The sequence below is a fragment of the Pteronotus mesoamericanus genome, unplaced genomic scaffold (assembly GCF_021234165.1).
Source record: "Pteronotus mesoamericanus isolate MK-2021 breed Mesoamerican mustached bat unplaced genomic scaffold, CSHL_Meso_final contig_90, whole genome shotgun sequence".
Lineage (NCBI taxonomy): Eukaryota > Metazoa > Chordata > Mammalia > Chiroptera > Mormoopidae > Pteronotus > Pteronotus mesoamericanus.
In genome coordinates, this window is record NW_026555277.1 from 8,473,631 (window position 1) to 8,488,949 (window position 15,319).

The window sequence follows — 15,319 nt, forward strand, 5'->3', positions numbered from 1 at the left end:
GATGGGGTGGGGTGGGGTTCTCTGAGGGTGATGAGATCCCTGTGAGATCTTGAGGTCTCTTGGGGGTGTAGATCTGGGGACACTGTCTTTATTTGTTTGTTTGTTTGTTTGTCTACTGAACTCCCCCTCTCCACACCTAAAGGCCAAGGCTATGGATGTGGAGGAGGGAGCAGTGAGGGTGCTGAGCTTGCAAACAAAGCCACCTGTGCATCCATCCTTCAGGAAGCTCTGAGCACAACTGATCTGGGAAAACAAACAGGACCAGCTGCTGGGGGTGGGAGGGGACTTGGAGCGGGTTGGGTGGAGGGGGGCTGGAGGATTGGAGCTGGACCAGCCTAGTGGAGAAAGGGACAGAGGCCCAGAGCCCCATTCTGGCACACAAGGCAGGGCCCCCTGACAACCCCTTCCTTGCCCCTTGCCCTCAGTGGTTCATTCTTTCCTTTCTCCTGCGACTTCAAGGCCCAGAGCCAGGGAGGGATGTGGGGGGGCGGGGGGAGACCCTGAGAGAAGTAGTGGAGAGGTCTTCTGGGCAACTGGCTATTAGCAGCGTGGTGGGTGTGCAGGCAGCTAGAACCGAAAGCCGTAGATTATAGGATCGGGGCAGTGGTGCCTACACCATTTTCCTGCTAAGGAGGCTGAGGTACAGGGCAGGGGCCAAGATCAGAACTTAAGGCTAGAAGAGGAGCCGTGGCCCTGCTCACACACAGGGTCTCCACCAAATCCCAGCTGGACTCTTAATTCTAACTCGGATCTCAACTGTATTCCTCCCACCGTGCCCCCCAAGCCTTTGAACACACACGCACTTCTGAGGAATAGTCTTCTGACCAACACCGGGACTGGAAACAGCCCTCCCAAGCGGAGCCCCAACCTCAGGAGCATGCCCAGACTCTAGGCCCCAGCTCCTGTAAACACTGCTTCCGGTCCGACAGACTCCCCGCAGCCTCCGGTCTAACACCCAGCACCCGCGTCATGGACCAGCGCAGACGCCCAGCCTGACGCAATCGCCACCCGCGCCAGCCACCCCTTCCAACCTCTGCCCACCACCAGCTGCCTTTTCCACCCGCCCAGCGGCCTCAGCTTTGCACACAGAGCGGCCCGCCCACGCCTCCTGGCGGCCGATTCCAGAATTGCCCAGTAGAGATTGGGGAGGAAGGCAGAAGGGAGGGAAGGAGAAATTGGGCTCCTCACCTCTCACCGCTGCCATAGTCCTGACTTGGGAAACCAAGGCCAGGGACCGGGATACAGAGTCCGGGATTGGCTCTTGCCTCTCTTGGTAGTTTGTATTTCCCCCTTACAGTTTGGGGAAATTATGGCCTATTTATGTCTCTCCAAACCTCTTCTAGGGTAGGGAGTCGGGACTGGGCATGGTTCTGACCCATCCCCAATCAAACCTCGCTGTGGTTGTCCCTGCTTAAGTCCTCCGAACTTGGACTTTACTCCCCATGTTCTAGGGCAGTTCCTCACCAGTGACAAGAGAGACCCAAGGGAGACAGGCTGCCCCCAGCACCTGTTCTTGGCACCCCAGAACTGCAGGATGGAGACATTGGTAGGGTGGGCAAGCCATTACTCCTGCACTCTCATTGTAGAAGTTCCTCTATACCCCCTTCCCCCATGGACATTTGACCACACCTTGTTAACTCACTCATTCAGGTTTTACTGAGAACCTACTATGTGCCCAGCACTGTGCTAAGGTTTGAAGATAATGAAACTGACACAGCCTGCTTAAATGGAGCTTACAGCTAGTATAAAAGCAAATATTCTGCGCACCCATACACAAAAGATGAAAAAGACACGTTTACAGAGTGACAGATGCTATACAGAAAACAGGGTGAGTGATCGACAGTGAATGTCAGGGACAGAGTCACCCAGGAGGAAACGGAGGAGCCGGCCATGCCAAGATCTTGTGACTGAGACACTCCAGGTAATGGGAACAGCAAATGCAAGGGCTCTGCGGTGGGAATGAACTTGGCAGTGGGAGAAAGGACAGGCCAGCGAGGCTAGACTTCCAGGAGCAGGGTTGGGGGCAGCCGCGTCTGGCCTGTGAGCCACTTTAGTCATAGGGGGTTGGGTGACCAGCCGTGGCTTTGGAGTCAAAAGGTCTAAATGCTAATCTTGCTCTGACGCTGACTAGCTACGTAAATTTGGACAAGACTTTCACCTTGAGCCTCAGTTTCCACATCTGTATACCCAAACCTACCTCACTGAACTGTTGTTGAGTCTGAGGAAAGCGGTTGGCTCACGGAAATAAAAAATACAAGTTTACTGGTCACTCGCCCCTCCACTTCTGCTGGAATACCTCACCTCTTCCATTAAGGAAAACTCACACTTTTGCCAGAAACATTTGTGTCTCTTTGACAGCTGCGTGGTTAGAAGTTAGAAATTGTGCAGCAAGTTGTGAGTAAATGTCTTCCCTGGAGCCTCCCTTGGGGCCCCAAGCCCTCTTGCCCCCCTTCTTCTCCCCCTCTCCCACTCTTCCCCCGCGACACATGGCACGGGGCTTGGGGGCAACGGCCTAGGACCTACAGTCAACCAGCAACCCAGGTTCACGTCTCAGCGGGGCCCCTCCCCGGCGGGTAAGCCTCGTCGACCACAGTCCGCGGGACCTGCCTAAGCCGCCGCGTCTTCTGTGAAACGCAGGGCAATAACAGCGCCTACCTCGTGGGTTCGGTGCGAGAGTCAGCTGAGATCACGCGCGGAGAAGCTCCGAGCAGAGCCCCTGGCCTGAACTAGGCGCTCGGTAATCAGCTGCCGGCTCTCAGGCCGGCGTCGGGAGCCAGCCCCCGGGCCCTGAGCTCTGCCTGGCGGCTGCGGCATCGCGCTTCCGGCCGCGCTGAGGTCGAAACCTTCTTCCCAGCCACTCTGGAGAGCCGCTTCCTCCGCTACTATTATTCCCAGGCGCTTTGTGAATCCGCGCGCTCCCTTGGGCGGTTCAACTATCCAGCGCTCGGCGCCGCCTCGCCCCCCCTCTCTCTGCCCCGCGGCTGAAGAAAACTCCGGGAACGCAGCCCCGACCCTGGGAACTCAAGTCTGGCGGGGAAAGAGGCTGCGATGGACCGGTCCTCCAGGGAAGGGAGGGCTGGAGAGTGTGAGGAAGGTCACTTGCAGGGAACCTATCTCTGCTCTAGTGTCGCTCAAAAGAGACCAAGACCTAGGGCTGAAGAAGAGGTGGGTTTTAGACACTGGGAAGAACTGCCGCGGCTAGAGCCCAGAATGCGCGGCCTTGGCGGGGCCGTAGGGTAGCCTGGTGCCTCTGTCCCCGAGGCTCTGGGCCAGGGAGGCCGCGTTCTGCCCAGAGGTCGGGTGCGCCTTGTCTGGTTCTGGGCCCCCAAAAAGAAAAAGCGGAGTCAGCGGTGGCTGCAGCGGGCGCGGGACGTGCGCCTCAGCACTTTCTATTGTCATCCCCAAGAGTAGGGGCCAGGTCGGCGGCTGCGGGGGGGGGAAAAGGCCCCGGCTCCCCAGGGGACATGCTGCAGCTGACCGCAGCTTGCCCGCTGACTCAGCTCTCCCCACCCCAGCGGGAGCGGGTGTGGGGAGGGAGGCGAGGCCGACTATAAAGCCCCGCACCCCCGGCCCGCGCGCAGCCTCTGCATAGTCGTCAGTGCCGCGCTCAACTGCCCGGCGAATACTAGGTGATGGGGCAGGGTCTTTTCAGGGCCGGGGAAGCCGAGATGGGGGAGAGCCACTGGCATCCGGGGTCCAACCCAGCCCAGGCCCAGTCCCTGGGTCCTTCACCCCCAGCCGGGGTTGGGCGCGTCTGGGCCTGGGCGCGGGAGGGTGTTCGCGAGAGGCTGAGCCCTTGGTCCTGTCCTGTCCTTGCCTCAGCAGCATGAGCAGCGCTCCCGCGCCAGGGCCGACGCCCGCCTGCCTCACGCTCTGGGATGAGGAGGACTTCCAGGGCCGCCGCTGCCGGCTGCTGAGCGACTGCGCGAACATCTGCGAGCGCGGAGGCCTGCGCAGGGTGCGCTCGGTCAAGGTGGAAAACGGCGCGTAAGGATAGCCAGGAGGAGGCTGGGCTGGGGGAGGGGAGCAGGGTGGTCCTGGGCTCCCCTAACTCCAAACCTGGGACCTCATCTCTCAGCCCTCCCTTTCCTAGTCTAAGCCCTTCCTGAAGAAACCAACCAACACAGGAAGCCCTTTGGCCTCCCCAAAATCCCCCGCCAACGCAAGACAAATGGAAGAAAAGAATGTATCCTTGTGTGAGCTAAAAGGATACAGGTGAACGGCGACCCTTTGTGCAAGGGGGCGGGGCAGCTTGAACCCCTAAGGGCTTCCCAGGGTAATGTCCTCTCCAAAGTTTGTCTCCGTACAAAGAGATGGCTCTGCACTTCATTTAACAAAAGAAAAAAGCCAACTCTCTTTCGCTGCCCCCCACCCCTTGCTCTCCAGGAGTCTGGGGCCCTCAGGAGAACTGACTGTTTTCCTCTCAGGTTGCTGCCACAGGCTGGGGTGAGGATGGGGCGTCCCTACACCTACTTTGGCAGGCATCTAAATTCTTGGTATAGAAGGGTTTGGTCGGGTGATCTTCGTAAGATGAGACAGTCTGTCCACCCTAGGGGTACTGAGCTGGGAGCCCGGACGCTTCAAACCCTGCGTAGCAGCCTGTTTAGGGTCTTTAGCCTCTAGAGGGACTGGTTGGCCATGCAGTGGGTATGTCAGGAAAGTGCCTGGGGTTAGAGGAAAAGATCGGCTTCTCAATCTTTTCAATCACAGCAAGCAAGGGGGAGGAGGAGGAAGTCGTGCCGCTGCGGCAGATGCCTCCCAGCGTCCCTTATCTCTCCCCAGTTGGGTGGCCTACGAGTACCCTGACTTCCAAGGACAGCAATTCATTCTGGAGAAGGGTGACTATCCTCGCTGGAGTGCCTGGAGCGGCAGTGGCGGCCACCACAGCGACCAGCTTCTCTCCTTCCGGCCCGTGCTCTGTGCGGTGAGCACAGCGTCCCCGCCCCCTGCCCCCATCTTCGGCCTCCCAGCTTCTAGTTCCAGGCCCTGGTCCCACCTCCTCCTCCGAAAGGCCATCCGCTCACTGTACGGGGGTGTGTAAACACAACTCCTAGATGGGTGGCAGCAGCATTACTTCCCGGAACCGGAGGGCTCTCCGTAAATGGATTGCAGGCCTAAACCGGGCACTGCAGATCAGCACCACGGACAGCGCCAAAAGCCGTGCCTGTCCAGGGCACGCATGCGGTTCCCCACATCTAGTTGAGGGCAAGTTAGACAGTGCCTCCGCCATCACACAGCCCTACGAGGTCTGGGTGGCTGTTATTGGCCTCATAAGCGTGTGAACATGAGGCTCAGGGGGCCAAAGTGACTTGCCCCAGGTCCCTAGGGTTTGCATGTAGGTGAGACTAGAACTCAATCCAGGGATCAAGGTTTCGTAGGGTCAGTCTGTACATGTGCGTGCATGCATGTGTGTGTGCATGTGTATTGTGGGGAAAGGGTTGGTAATAAATCAAGTACACTAAAGGGGAGGATCTAGCTTCCTTTTTGTTCTGACTTAGGAACCGTACTAGTGAGGCCCGGGGCATGGATGTGGAGAGGAGAGAGTGGGTGCTGACTCAGCCAAGCTTCTCCACTCCAGGAGGCCAAGGAGCCCTTCCGGGGAAAGGACCTAGACTATGGGAGCCCAGGCCCAACCAACACTGATGCCTTAGCTTATCTGTCCTGCTGCTGCCGTACAACATCCCTTAGCTGGACCTCACTCTTTGAGAGGCTGCCCAGGGTTCTGGGCAGGGGATTGGTAGCCAATGAGTACCATCGGGAAACTGCCTTGGTTAATAACCAGATTTCTCTTAAGATCTCTGATTTTCCTCATGAGAAACAGGTCAATGTCACCAGATGCTTTCCAGCCTTGACCAGGAAGGGTCTCTGGGACCCCGCCCCTCCCAGTCTCACCACCTCAACTCAAAGCCATAGAAGGGACCTCAGAGGTTTGGAATCTCTGAGCATGCCAGCCTCCCAGTCTGCTGGGAAGCTCATGGAGCAAATGCTAGGAGCGTTTGTGGAAGCTGAGTGTCTGCACAGCTTGTGTTGGGTGGTGGAATGTGGAGTGGGGCTGAGAATGTATCCACTAACACCTCTTTGGAGGGCTTGACCCCTACACTTCTGTGCCTCAGAACCACAGTGACAGCCGTGTGACACTGTTCGAGGGGGAAAACTTCCAAGGCTGCAAGTTTGAACTCAGTGATGACTACCCATCCCTGCCCTCCATGGGTTGGGCCAGCAAGGATGTGGGTTCCCTCAAAGTCAGCTCTGGAGCGTGAGTCCTCAGACTGGGACAGGGGAGATGAGAAGAACAGAGGGGAAATGGGACCAGGGAAGAGGGTGAGGAAAGGTGATGGGCGTGCTGAGACATAGTAAGAGAGATATTGGAGGCTGGAAGACAGAGGGCAGTGGGGTAATGGGAGGCTTGGAGGCAAGGGAAGGAAATAAGATGGTGGAGACAGTCTGGGAAGGATGGGGCAGATGACAGGAGAATTAGAGTCAGGGAAATGATACGGGGATATCAGGAGGGATTGAAAACTTAGAGGAGGAGGCAATGGAAGATGGGAAGAGGAGACAAGGTGAAGAATGTGATAGGGAGGGGTGGGCGGTGAGAAGGGCAGGGAGAGATCCTTGTAGGAAAAACTGAAGCAATGGTTTGGAGCTGAGAAAGGAGAACTTCTAATGGAGGACATGGGTGGGCATGGGCTCAGAGCCTACTTACCACCCTTTTGCTCTCTCTGGTCTAGGTGGGTGGCCTACCAGTACCCAGGCTACCGGGGCTACCAGTATGTATTAGAGCAGGACCGGCATGGCGGGGAGTTCCGCACCTACAGCGAGTTTGGCACACAGGCCCACACTGGGCAGCTGCAGTCCATTCGACGGGTCCAGCAATAATCCCCACGCCCCCCCACCTCCCATAAGGACCCTCAATAAAGCCTCCTGAAGCTGCCTGCCCCTCTTGCCCCTTTTTTGGTGTCATGTTTTGTGATTTTTATCTTCATCTTTCTGAGATCCTTCCCTGCCAACCTGACCCTCCGCTCAGGCCCCAGAACCCGTGGTTATGGAGCACAAACTGACTTAGGATGTGTGCGGCTAGACTGCGATGGGGCCGGGAAGAGACTGCTTGGGCGTCCTGTTTATTACACCCAGTCCCACACTGCTCCTTGGTGAATGCCCATCGGCCCGGCCAGGGGGCTGTGGCCAAATGGCACTTTTGCCGTCCTCTGGTTGGGGAGCGCACACCCCACAGCAGGGCTCAAAGCTGAATTTCGACCTGCACACACCCCCTGGGACAGGCACCATCGGGCGGGGCAGGACCTCCTCATCTCTATGCAGAGCTCTGTTGGCTTCCTCTCTAAAAGGTGTCCTTGTCGCCCTAGCTCCCTCTTCAGCTAGGGAAGCCTGAACCCTGTTCCCAGCTTCATGGGCTCTCTGCCTTATAGAAGGGCAAGGGTGTGAGAGGAGAAATTAGTGGAAAGTTCCGCTGTCTACCAGGACCTTCTAAGGGGGAGACTTCCTCTCTCTGAGCAGAGCCTCCAGACGTTTTGTCTGAAAAATAAAGACCTTGATCCCTCAAGCGGTTTGAGCTCCAGCATTTACAAAACACTTTCATACCCCTCCTCTCTTGCTCTTCCAAACAACCCCCCTCTATCCTCTTTCTCCTCACTCTTCAGAGAACTGGTGAGCTGGAGAGGCAACCCCTTAGCCACCGACCACTGTGAGCCTGGGTTCTGGGGCAGGTGGCCGAAGCCCACAGACACAGCGGGACTGAGTGTGGCAGCAGCCAACACGGCCCCTGTTGTCAGTGTAGTTTCTTCCCAGTGTCCTCTTTTGTCCAGTTAATAATAATATTCTCGGTCCCACACTGGCGGGGCCTCCAAGGCCCTGGGGACTCTTTCATCCTGTCCCTCGGGGATCCTTGGGTTTTCAAGGCCCTAGTGGACCTATCAATGGGGAGGGTGGCTCAGAGCACTGCCCCGGCCCAGGGGAGGCGAGGCTCCACTGGAGACCAACCAGGCCTGGCCCTGGCAGTCCCCTTGGACCCAGCTGCGCAAAGTCGGGCACCTGCTTCCCTCTGGAAGAGCCTTGAACCAGAGGTAGCGACACCAGACATCAGGCCCCGTCACAGAGCACCTCTGAGCCTCAGTTCCCTCTCCTGTAAACTGGGGCTCCTGCTGCCTGCCTGGTCTGTGCCTGTACAGGGGTGTTGGGAAGGTTCACTGAGGACCCCCTGAACGTGCTTGTGGTGTTACAGGAGAGCCCTGGGGCGATCGCCTAGGACCCTCCTTCCCCGCCTCCCCCCGCCCAATGGGTTAGGTCCGGAAACCAAGGGACAGAGCTCCGGATGGGGCGCAGGGTCCATGGTCCCTGCTGCGGTGGATTCCCCTAGCACATTCCGTGCTTTGTCCATTTCACCAAGAAAGAAACTGAGCCCCTCTGAAAGGGAGAAGCCTCAGTGAAGACACCCACACAATCAGTTACTTGAACAAGGGCTCCTGACCAAATCCCGGCTAAGCGGAGCTGACCTTAGCTGTGGCTTAGAGCCTCACGCCTCAGCGGCGCTCCAGATCTTTGCGGGGCCCAAAGGCATCCGGGCTTCCTGCCTGGTCACAGGCTCCTGTCTCCTGTGGGGGACAGGGGGATGGTAATAATAACAATACCTAAATGTATAGTCTTTTCTGAGCATGCAGCGTGCTTTGCATAAGCCTTAAAATTCTGTATGGTAGGCACTGTAATCCCCATTTTACAAGTGAAGAGACTAAGACAGAGAAGTTATGTGACTTTTCCAAAAGTCAAAAACTAAAAAACAGGGTACCCAGAGTTGAACCCAGACAAACTGGCCTCGGAGTCCAGGAGCCCCTCTCCCCACTCCCTGTTTTGGGGGACAGGCAATGGGCAAAGGGAAATCTGGTCACCACCATGGGCTGAGCTCCCCTCCCTCTAGGAGGGTCTGCGGCTGCTGGGAAGAGTCAGCAGGGCTTCAGGAACTGGCAGTGTGGCCCTGGACAGGGCACCCCTGTCCCTGGGTGTCAGTGCTTCCACTGCACAACCAGGGAGTGGCAGGAGCTGGTATTTGTAACCACTTCTGTCTTGCCAGAGCAGGGGTGGGACTCTGCTCCCCACACTGGCACCTGAGGAGCAGGGGACCCGCAGAGGCCAGGCTGGGCCTGAGTGTTCTCACCTCCCCACTCCAGGCAGGCTGGTGGTTTGCAGAGCCCTGTGGGGTCTGCAGGTGCTGGGACGGGCTCCTTGGCTGCACTCAGCCAAAGGCCACTAGGGATGGAGAAGGGCAATTTCTTACGCGTGCAGCCAACACCTAAGTGGGGTTGGAGGGCAACTCTCATCCGCCACCCCACCCGTTCACGCTCCTACATAAGCTCTTCCTGCAGCCCACCCACCCCTTTAATACCTGAGTCCTCAGTGGGGCCAGGGCGGCCTGGATAGACCCCTCACCCTGAGAGCCTCCTTTCTGCCTCGCCTTCTGCTGAGAGCACGGAGAGGCTGAACCTTGGTGCCTCCCCTCTCTCCCAGTTCTACCTCCTACTCCTTGTTTTCTGTCTTGGGAAGTGACAAGCAAGCAGGAAGAAGATGTATGGGACCTCAGCCCCACCCTCAAGGTCATCCCCTCCTGTGAAGCTCTGAGTTTGGTCCCCAAGGAGCATCCCAACCTCTCTTTGCTTCCATCGGATTCCACAGCCACATACTGAAGCCCCCATCCTTGTCCCTTTAGGATTTTCTGGGCACTTGGGATTCCTCATTTCCCTCTGTTCTCTACCTCCCACACTCCACCGCGGCTCCTTAGGACCTTTGCTCCTTCCACAGGTAAAGACAGACACTCTAGTTATATCAAGAACCCAAGGACTTAGACTTTCCAGCCGTTCTCGATCAGGCACCCACCCCAGGACCAGGGATTGTACAGAAAACCTGCCCACTCTAATCCGTGTGCACTGGAGGCCCAGGCCTCCTCGCCTCCTGGGCTCAGGCAGTGGGAGAAAAAGGTCCCGAGAGTACCGGTTCGGTTCCAACGCGCAGCCTGGCCCAGAGCCTTGTCTGTAGCCAGCATCCTTCCTTGGCGGCCTCTTGAGAGTCAGGAAGCCCCACAGGTACCCAGCGACTCCAAGCCACCTGGGAACCACATCAGTTTTGCTAATACAAAATCAGCGTCTTTGTCCATTTTTTGGAGTGGATTCCGGCCCCCACTCCCCCTAGGTGTCAATGTACAGTACACAACCTTGTTTCAGCCCCTCTACTCCTGTAAGAAGAGCAAGGTGCCAATTCCCACCTGACTCAGGGATAACGGGGAGGGCGCAGTAGTTGTGGGGGTGGATGCTAGGCTGGAAAGGCAGGGAATGAATGGGAAGGTGGGGAGAGCAATAGCTGTGGCCGGAAGCCGAAGAGGGGCCTTGAGCTCACTTTATGCCACACATTAGTGGGGGGGAGGGGATGAATGAGAAAAGGAGAAGGCGAGAGAGAGGGCAGAGGGGAAGAAAGGAGGCAGGAGGGGAGATGGGAGTAGGAAAGACTAAATCGGAAGAGGAGAGGCCTAGAAAGGGGGAGGAGGAGGGGCAACCCACTTGAAGTTGTGGGGGAGACGCCCCAGCGCTGGCCCGAAGGCCCGGGAGCCCTGGAAAGGCTGGAATCGGGCAAAAGCAAGAGGCAGACAGGGAAGGAGACCAGGTCTCTAGGGAAGAGCAGAGAGTGGGAGAAGAGGAGGAGGGAGAAGGCTCCAGGAGGGGGTTGCGGAGATAAAGGGAGCCACCGCTGCCCGGCCGGGAGCGCAGCGACGGGAGAGAGGGAGGGAAGCGGAAATTTAAAAGTGAAGATGCAGATAACGCAGCCTGGAGACGGGAACCCGGGTGGGGGTGGGGGGGAGAAAGGGGGAGGAGAGTGGAGCGGTGAGGTGGGTGGGAATGGTCGGGAAGAAGGAGCTGCGGCTTTGGGAGTCCGAGGTGGGGCCGGGTACTCCGCCCCACCGATGTTTGCCGAGAGTCAGGGAGGCGGAAAAGAAACGCGCTCCTGACCCCTTGTCAGCGCGCGAGGCCCAGGCCCATCCCCCGCGCGTCTCCCGGCTGCGGGGCGCGGGGGGCTGCCGGGTGCCCATGGCTGCTGCGCGGCGTGTTGGAGACTTTATTGCGATGGGGCGATAAGAGGGGCGGGGGCGGGGTCCCGGGGGCCGAGGCGACAGCGCTTTAATTAAAACGGAAATTGCGGCCCCTGCCCGCGCCGGGGGCCGGAGGGTTCCAAGCTGCCTTGTGGCTTGGAGCGTCGTTCCAGGACCCCCACCATCCCCCGCCACACCCGGCCAGCCCCCTCCCGCCAGGCCCTGCTGGACCTGGCGCTGTCTTCATCTCCCAGTTACCCACGGTCGCCGCGGGCGGGAATCGGTACCCCGGAGCGCAAAGCCTGACGCGTCCCCCCTTTCTCATCCCGCCCCCCCCCACCTCCCACCGCCCAGCCTCTGGCGGCGATGAGACAGAGCGGCACCTCCCAGCCCCTGCTGATCAACATGTACCTGCCAGGTACCAGGGACCAGCCGGGGGCTGGAGGCACTGGGACCCGGGGCTGGAAGTCTGGTCTGGGGCACGGGAAAGGGATTGCTAGGGTCCAAGGGAAGGGGCGCGGTCCAGAGACTTGCTTTGCTGGAAGGATGAAGCAATGTAGGGCATGGGAGGACGTTAAAAGCAGACGGGGAGCTTTGGAGATTTCGTGTGAGGTCTAGAAGCCTCGAAGTGAGCAGTTCGGGAGACCAGGAGGCCGAGGGCGCCAGCTCAGGGGCTGGCAGAGCCCGGAGGGGGGGACAGGGATCTTCGCTGCGGTGGGGGACTGAGTGCGCGCGCGGTGCTGGGCAGCTGCGGTCCGCCGGGCGCCGCCCCTGCACCCTCGTGGCTCCTCACCTCCGTCGTCCGAGCGTTCCCACCGGCCCAGCCTTCCAGGCGCCCTCCTCTCCTCTCCTCTCCGATGGTCTCCGTGCGCTTCGGCTCAGCTGGCGCAGTCCCGGCTGGGCTTTATAAGGCTCCCGCCGGCCCGTTCGGAAAACGGATTTCCTTTTTCCTGGACGCGTTTCCTGACTTGGGCGTTATGGAGGGGCTCTGTGCGGCGCGCGCCGGGGCCAGGCTCCAGGAGGAGGAGCCGGGCAGCTCGGGCCCCCAGGCTCACGCCGGGAGCGAAGGCACCCCTTCTCGAGCCTTGGCCCCGGGGTCCTTTGGGTCAAGCCCACAACCTCCGCCTGTGTCCGCCTGACTGTTTTCTTCTGCTGCCACAGATCCCGTCGGAGACGGTCTCTTCAAGGAAGGGAAGAGCCCGGGGTGGGGTCCACTGAGCCCTGCCGTCCAAAAAGGTGAGCCGGCTGGCGGGCTGGGTGGGTGGGGGCGCGGACAGCGAACGGGAGCCAGGGCACCCACCAGAGGAAGACAGGCGCTACCGCTCCCAGAACAGAGGATGGAAGTGATATGCATGCTCTGCAAAGCTCTAGGAAGCGGGGGTCCGGTCATAATTGTGGGGAGGATTGGGGGAGCATTCACTTGGCCTTGAGCTTCTGCAGCTTCCCAGTTTCAGCACTGGACTTGCAGGCCAGGGCAAGGGGAGAGAATCCTGGCCTTCGTTCGCCCTTTAGGGAACAGGGCTGAGGTGCTTGGCATCCTTCCCCTGCAAGCAACAGGAATGCAAGCTCTCCTCCCCCCACCCTGCACCACTGGTCCAAGGGACCTGAAGATTTACTCCCTGGCCACTGGGACTGCTAGCACAGGGGCCAGCACCTACCTGTCTCACAGAACAGCAATGGCCAGCATCGCCTTCCTCCCCCCGCCATTCCTCCCTGCCTTCCAAGTCTGCTGGGTCATTGCAGTTGATTTCTAGGTTCGAAGCCAGCTCTCTGCAGGTAGCTAGATTACTCTCTGCTTTGCCTTGTTGATGGCAGGGACTTACTGGCCTTCCAAGCAAAGCCCTCCCTATAGCCCCCTACCCAGTCAGTACCCTAAATCTCACGGTTACAGTGAGCGTAAAAACAAGGTTGGCAACAGCTTTATTCGAAAGGGAACACGACTCCCAAGAGGAATGCTTTTCCAAGCCTTTGATGCCGCTCTGCATCTGTACCAGCTACACATTTTTACCCAAACCTTCCTTTGCTTCTGGCCCTAAAACTCAACACTCCCTACCTGGAGCCAGGCAGCTCCTCACTAGGCTCCTGCAGTGGGATTGGGGCTGGAATTGTGGAGGGCGGCGTCTGGGTTCTGAGTGAGCCATTGAAAAAGGAAGAGAGGCTCCCCAGGCTCGATTTGAAGCAATAATCAGACACCTTTGAGGAAACTCTATTTTATTCTAAAGGGGGTGGTGGTGGTGACTGTATCAAGATTTTTCTCCACTTGTCTGATTGAGTCTCCAAGACAGGGGAGTGGGAGTATGGGAGCCTGTCACTCTCATCACATGAATATCTGGGAAGAACCTCCTTGCAGCTTCCAATACGCCAGAATCAGGAGAGGGCAGACAAGCCTAGAGATGGACAGAAGATGGGAGAAGGCAGGGAGCTAAGCACAGAGGCCGCAAGGTCTTGGTCCCTCTCCTTAGAGCTATGCATCTCCTAGGGAAGCATGACAACTTAGGCCCAGAATCCCGCCTGTTCCGAAAAAAGAAACCGAACCTGTCTAGCGCCAGCGCGGCATTGTGCACACCAGACCATGGCGGGGGTGGAGAGGCCTCAGAGGCTGCCCCTCCTCTCACGGCTCGGAGACGGCTGTCCCCAACCCCATCTGATGTGGGACTGCTTGGAAGCCAGCCATCGTCTCTTCGGCACCTCTGGTGGGCCGTCCAATTGTATGCCTTTAGGGGCTGGGCCTTGTCCAGTGGCCTGGGTGGTCCTGCGCCACGCCTGCCCCTTCTCTCTGGATCTCTGGATGCGGTCCAGCTGGGATCTGGCAGTCTAAATGTCTGTGCAGGCTGCCGCCTGGGGTTGTGCAGGCCCTGAATTAGGACTCCAGGCCCAGGTGGCCACAGGGGCTGATGTCCTGTCCCTGCTCACCTCGGAGAGCCCAGTGTCTTAATGTGCCTTTGCCTCCACACAGAGGAGGTGATGCTTCTCCCTCTGCTCCCGATTCTCGCAAAGCGACGCGCCCGCGCGGCTGCGTCTCCTAAGTGGGAGGCGTGTTTTCATCGTGGAAAAGCACGCTCATGGTAGGAGAGCTTTGCTGATCAGCCCCTCCCTGGCCAGCCGCTTCAGCTGCGCCCCGCTGCCAGCTGAACGGGTCCTTTTCCTCGCGGACACCGGTTTCCGCGGGCCAGGCCAGTCTCCCATCTCACCACTTTCTCCACCTTCAGCCTCCTCATCCCGCCCGGGCCTGACTGCTCCCTCCCCACAGGCAGTGGGCAGATCCAGCTGTGGCAGTTTCTGCTGGAGCTGCTGGCGGACCGCGCCAACGCCGGATGCATCGCGTGGGAAGGGGGCCACGGCGAGTTCAAGCTCACGGACCCAGATGAGGTGGCGCGGCGCTGGGGCGAGCGCAAGAGCAAGCCCAACATGAACTACGACAAGCTGAGCCGCGCGCTGCGCTACTACTACGACAAGAACATCATGAGCAAGGTGCACGGCAAACGCTACGCCTACCGCTTCGACTTCCAGGGCTTGGCGCAGGCCTGCCAGCCGCCACCGACGCACGCCCAGGCCGCCGCCGCCGCGGCCGCGGCCGCCGCCGCAGCCCAGGACGGCGCACTCTACAAGCTGCCGGCCGGCCTCGCCCCGCTGCCCTTCCCCGGCCTCTCCAAACTCAACCTCATGGCCGCCTCCGCCGGCGTCGCGCCCGCCGGCTTCTCTTACTGGCCGGGCCCGGGCCCCGCTGCCACCGCCGCCGCCACGGCTGCGCTCTACCCGAGCCCGGGCTTGCAACCCCCGCCCGGGCCCTTTGGCGCTATGGCCGCCGCCTCGCACTTGGGGGGCCATTACCACTAGACGGGGCGGCGGGGTGCCGCGCGGCCTCTCCCAGACGCCCCGAGCATCGCTCAGTCCCTTCCAAGTCCTGGAGAAGGGTCCCCGGAGCCTCCCCACCGTTCCTGTGACCTCAGATTTCAATCCGTTCTTCGCCGCACCCAGCCCTGAGGGGAGGGGCCCGAAGCCCTCTCAATCGGTGGATTTCCCGCGTCACCTCCCAACCCCTGGGGAGGGTGCTTGTGTCCCTTCGCTTCTTCTAAGCTCCGTCTCTTACTAGACCCCAGATCACTGAAGGGAGGTTTTCAGGCTTCCCCTCCACCAGTACTTAGGCCTGGCTCTGGGAAGCCCCCTCCATTATGACCCCCCTCTTTCGAACTCCAAATCTCTTCTCACTTTTTCTCTTCCCCACGGCGCCGCCCC

The 15,319-nt window shown here is 59.3% G+C and overlaps 2 protein-coding genes across 2 annotated transcripts; both read left to right on the plus strand.

Annotated features, from left to right (window-relative positions):
- The first annotated feature begins 3,822 nt into the window (after positions 1–3,822).
- CRYBA2 (crystallin beta A2) lies at positions 3,823–6,876 on the plus strand. The gene is made up of 4 exons (XM_054586149.1): positions 3,823–3,987; positions 4,783–4,924; positions 6,114–6,256; positions 6,729–6,876. Exons 1-4 carry the CDS (start codon positions 3,827–3,829, stop codon positions 6,874–6,876), a joined length of 594 nt encoding a protein of 197 aa, XP_054442124.1. The 5' UTR covers positions 3,823–3,826.
- Positions 6,877–11,299: 4,423 nt separating this feature from the next.
- Positions 11,300–14,920, plus strand: FEV (FEV transcription factor, ETS family member). The gene is made up of 3 exons (XM_054586150.1): positions 11,300–11,501; positions 12,245–12,319; positions 14,334–14,920. Exons 1-3 carry the CDS (start codon positions 11,450–11,452, stop codon positions 14,918–14,920), a joined length of 714 nt encoding a protein of 237 aa, XP_054442125.1. The 5' UTR covers positions 11,300–11,449.
- Positions 14,921–15,319: the final 399 nt, after the last annotated feature.

Bases quoted from the DNA above. Each gene is read 5' to 3' on its own strand.
- CRYBA2 (XM_054586149.1), top strand. From the start codon at position 3,827: ATGAGCAGCGCTCCCGCGCCAGGGCCGACGCCCGCCTGCCTCACGCTC. The intron at 3,988-4,782 runs GTAAGGATAGCC...ATCTCTCCCCAG, and splicing joins GTCAAGGTGGAAAACGGCGC to TTGGGTGGCCTACGAGTACC. The intron at 4,925-6,113 runs GTGAGCACAGCG...TCTGTGCCTCAG, and splicing joins TCCGGCCCGTGCTCTGTGCG to AACCACAGTGACAGCCGTGT.
- FEV (XM_054586150.1), top strand. From the start codon at position 11,450: ATGAGACAGAGCGGCACCTCCCAGCCCCTGCTGATCAACATGTACCTG. The intron at 11,502-12,244 runs GTACCAGGGACC...CTGCTGCCACAG, and splicing joins GATCAACATGTACCTGCCAG to ATCCCGTCGGAGACGGTCTC. The intron at 12,320-14,333 runs GTGAGCCGGCTG...CCCTCCCCACAG, and splicing joins GAGCCCTGCCGTCCAAAAAG to GCAGTGGGCAGATCCAGCTG.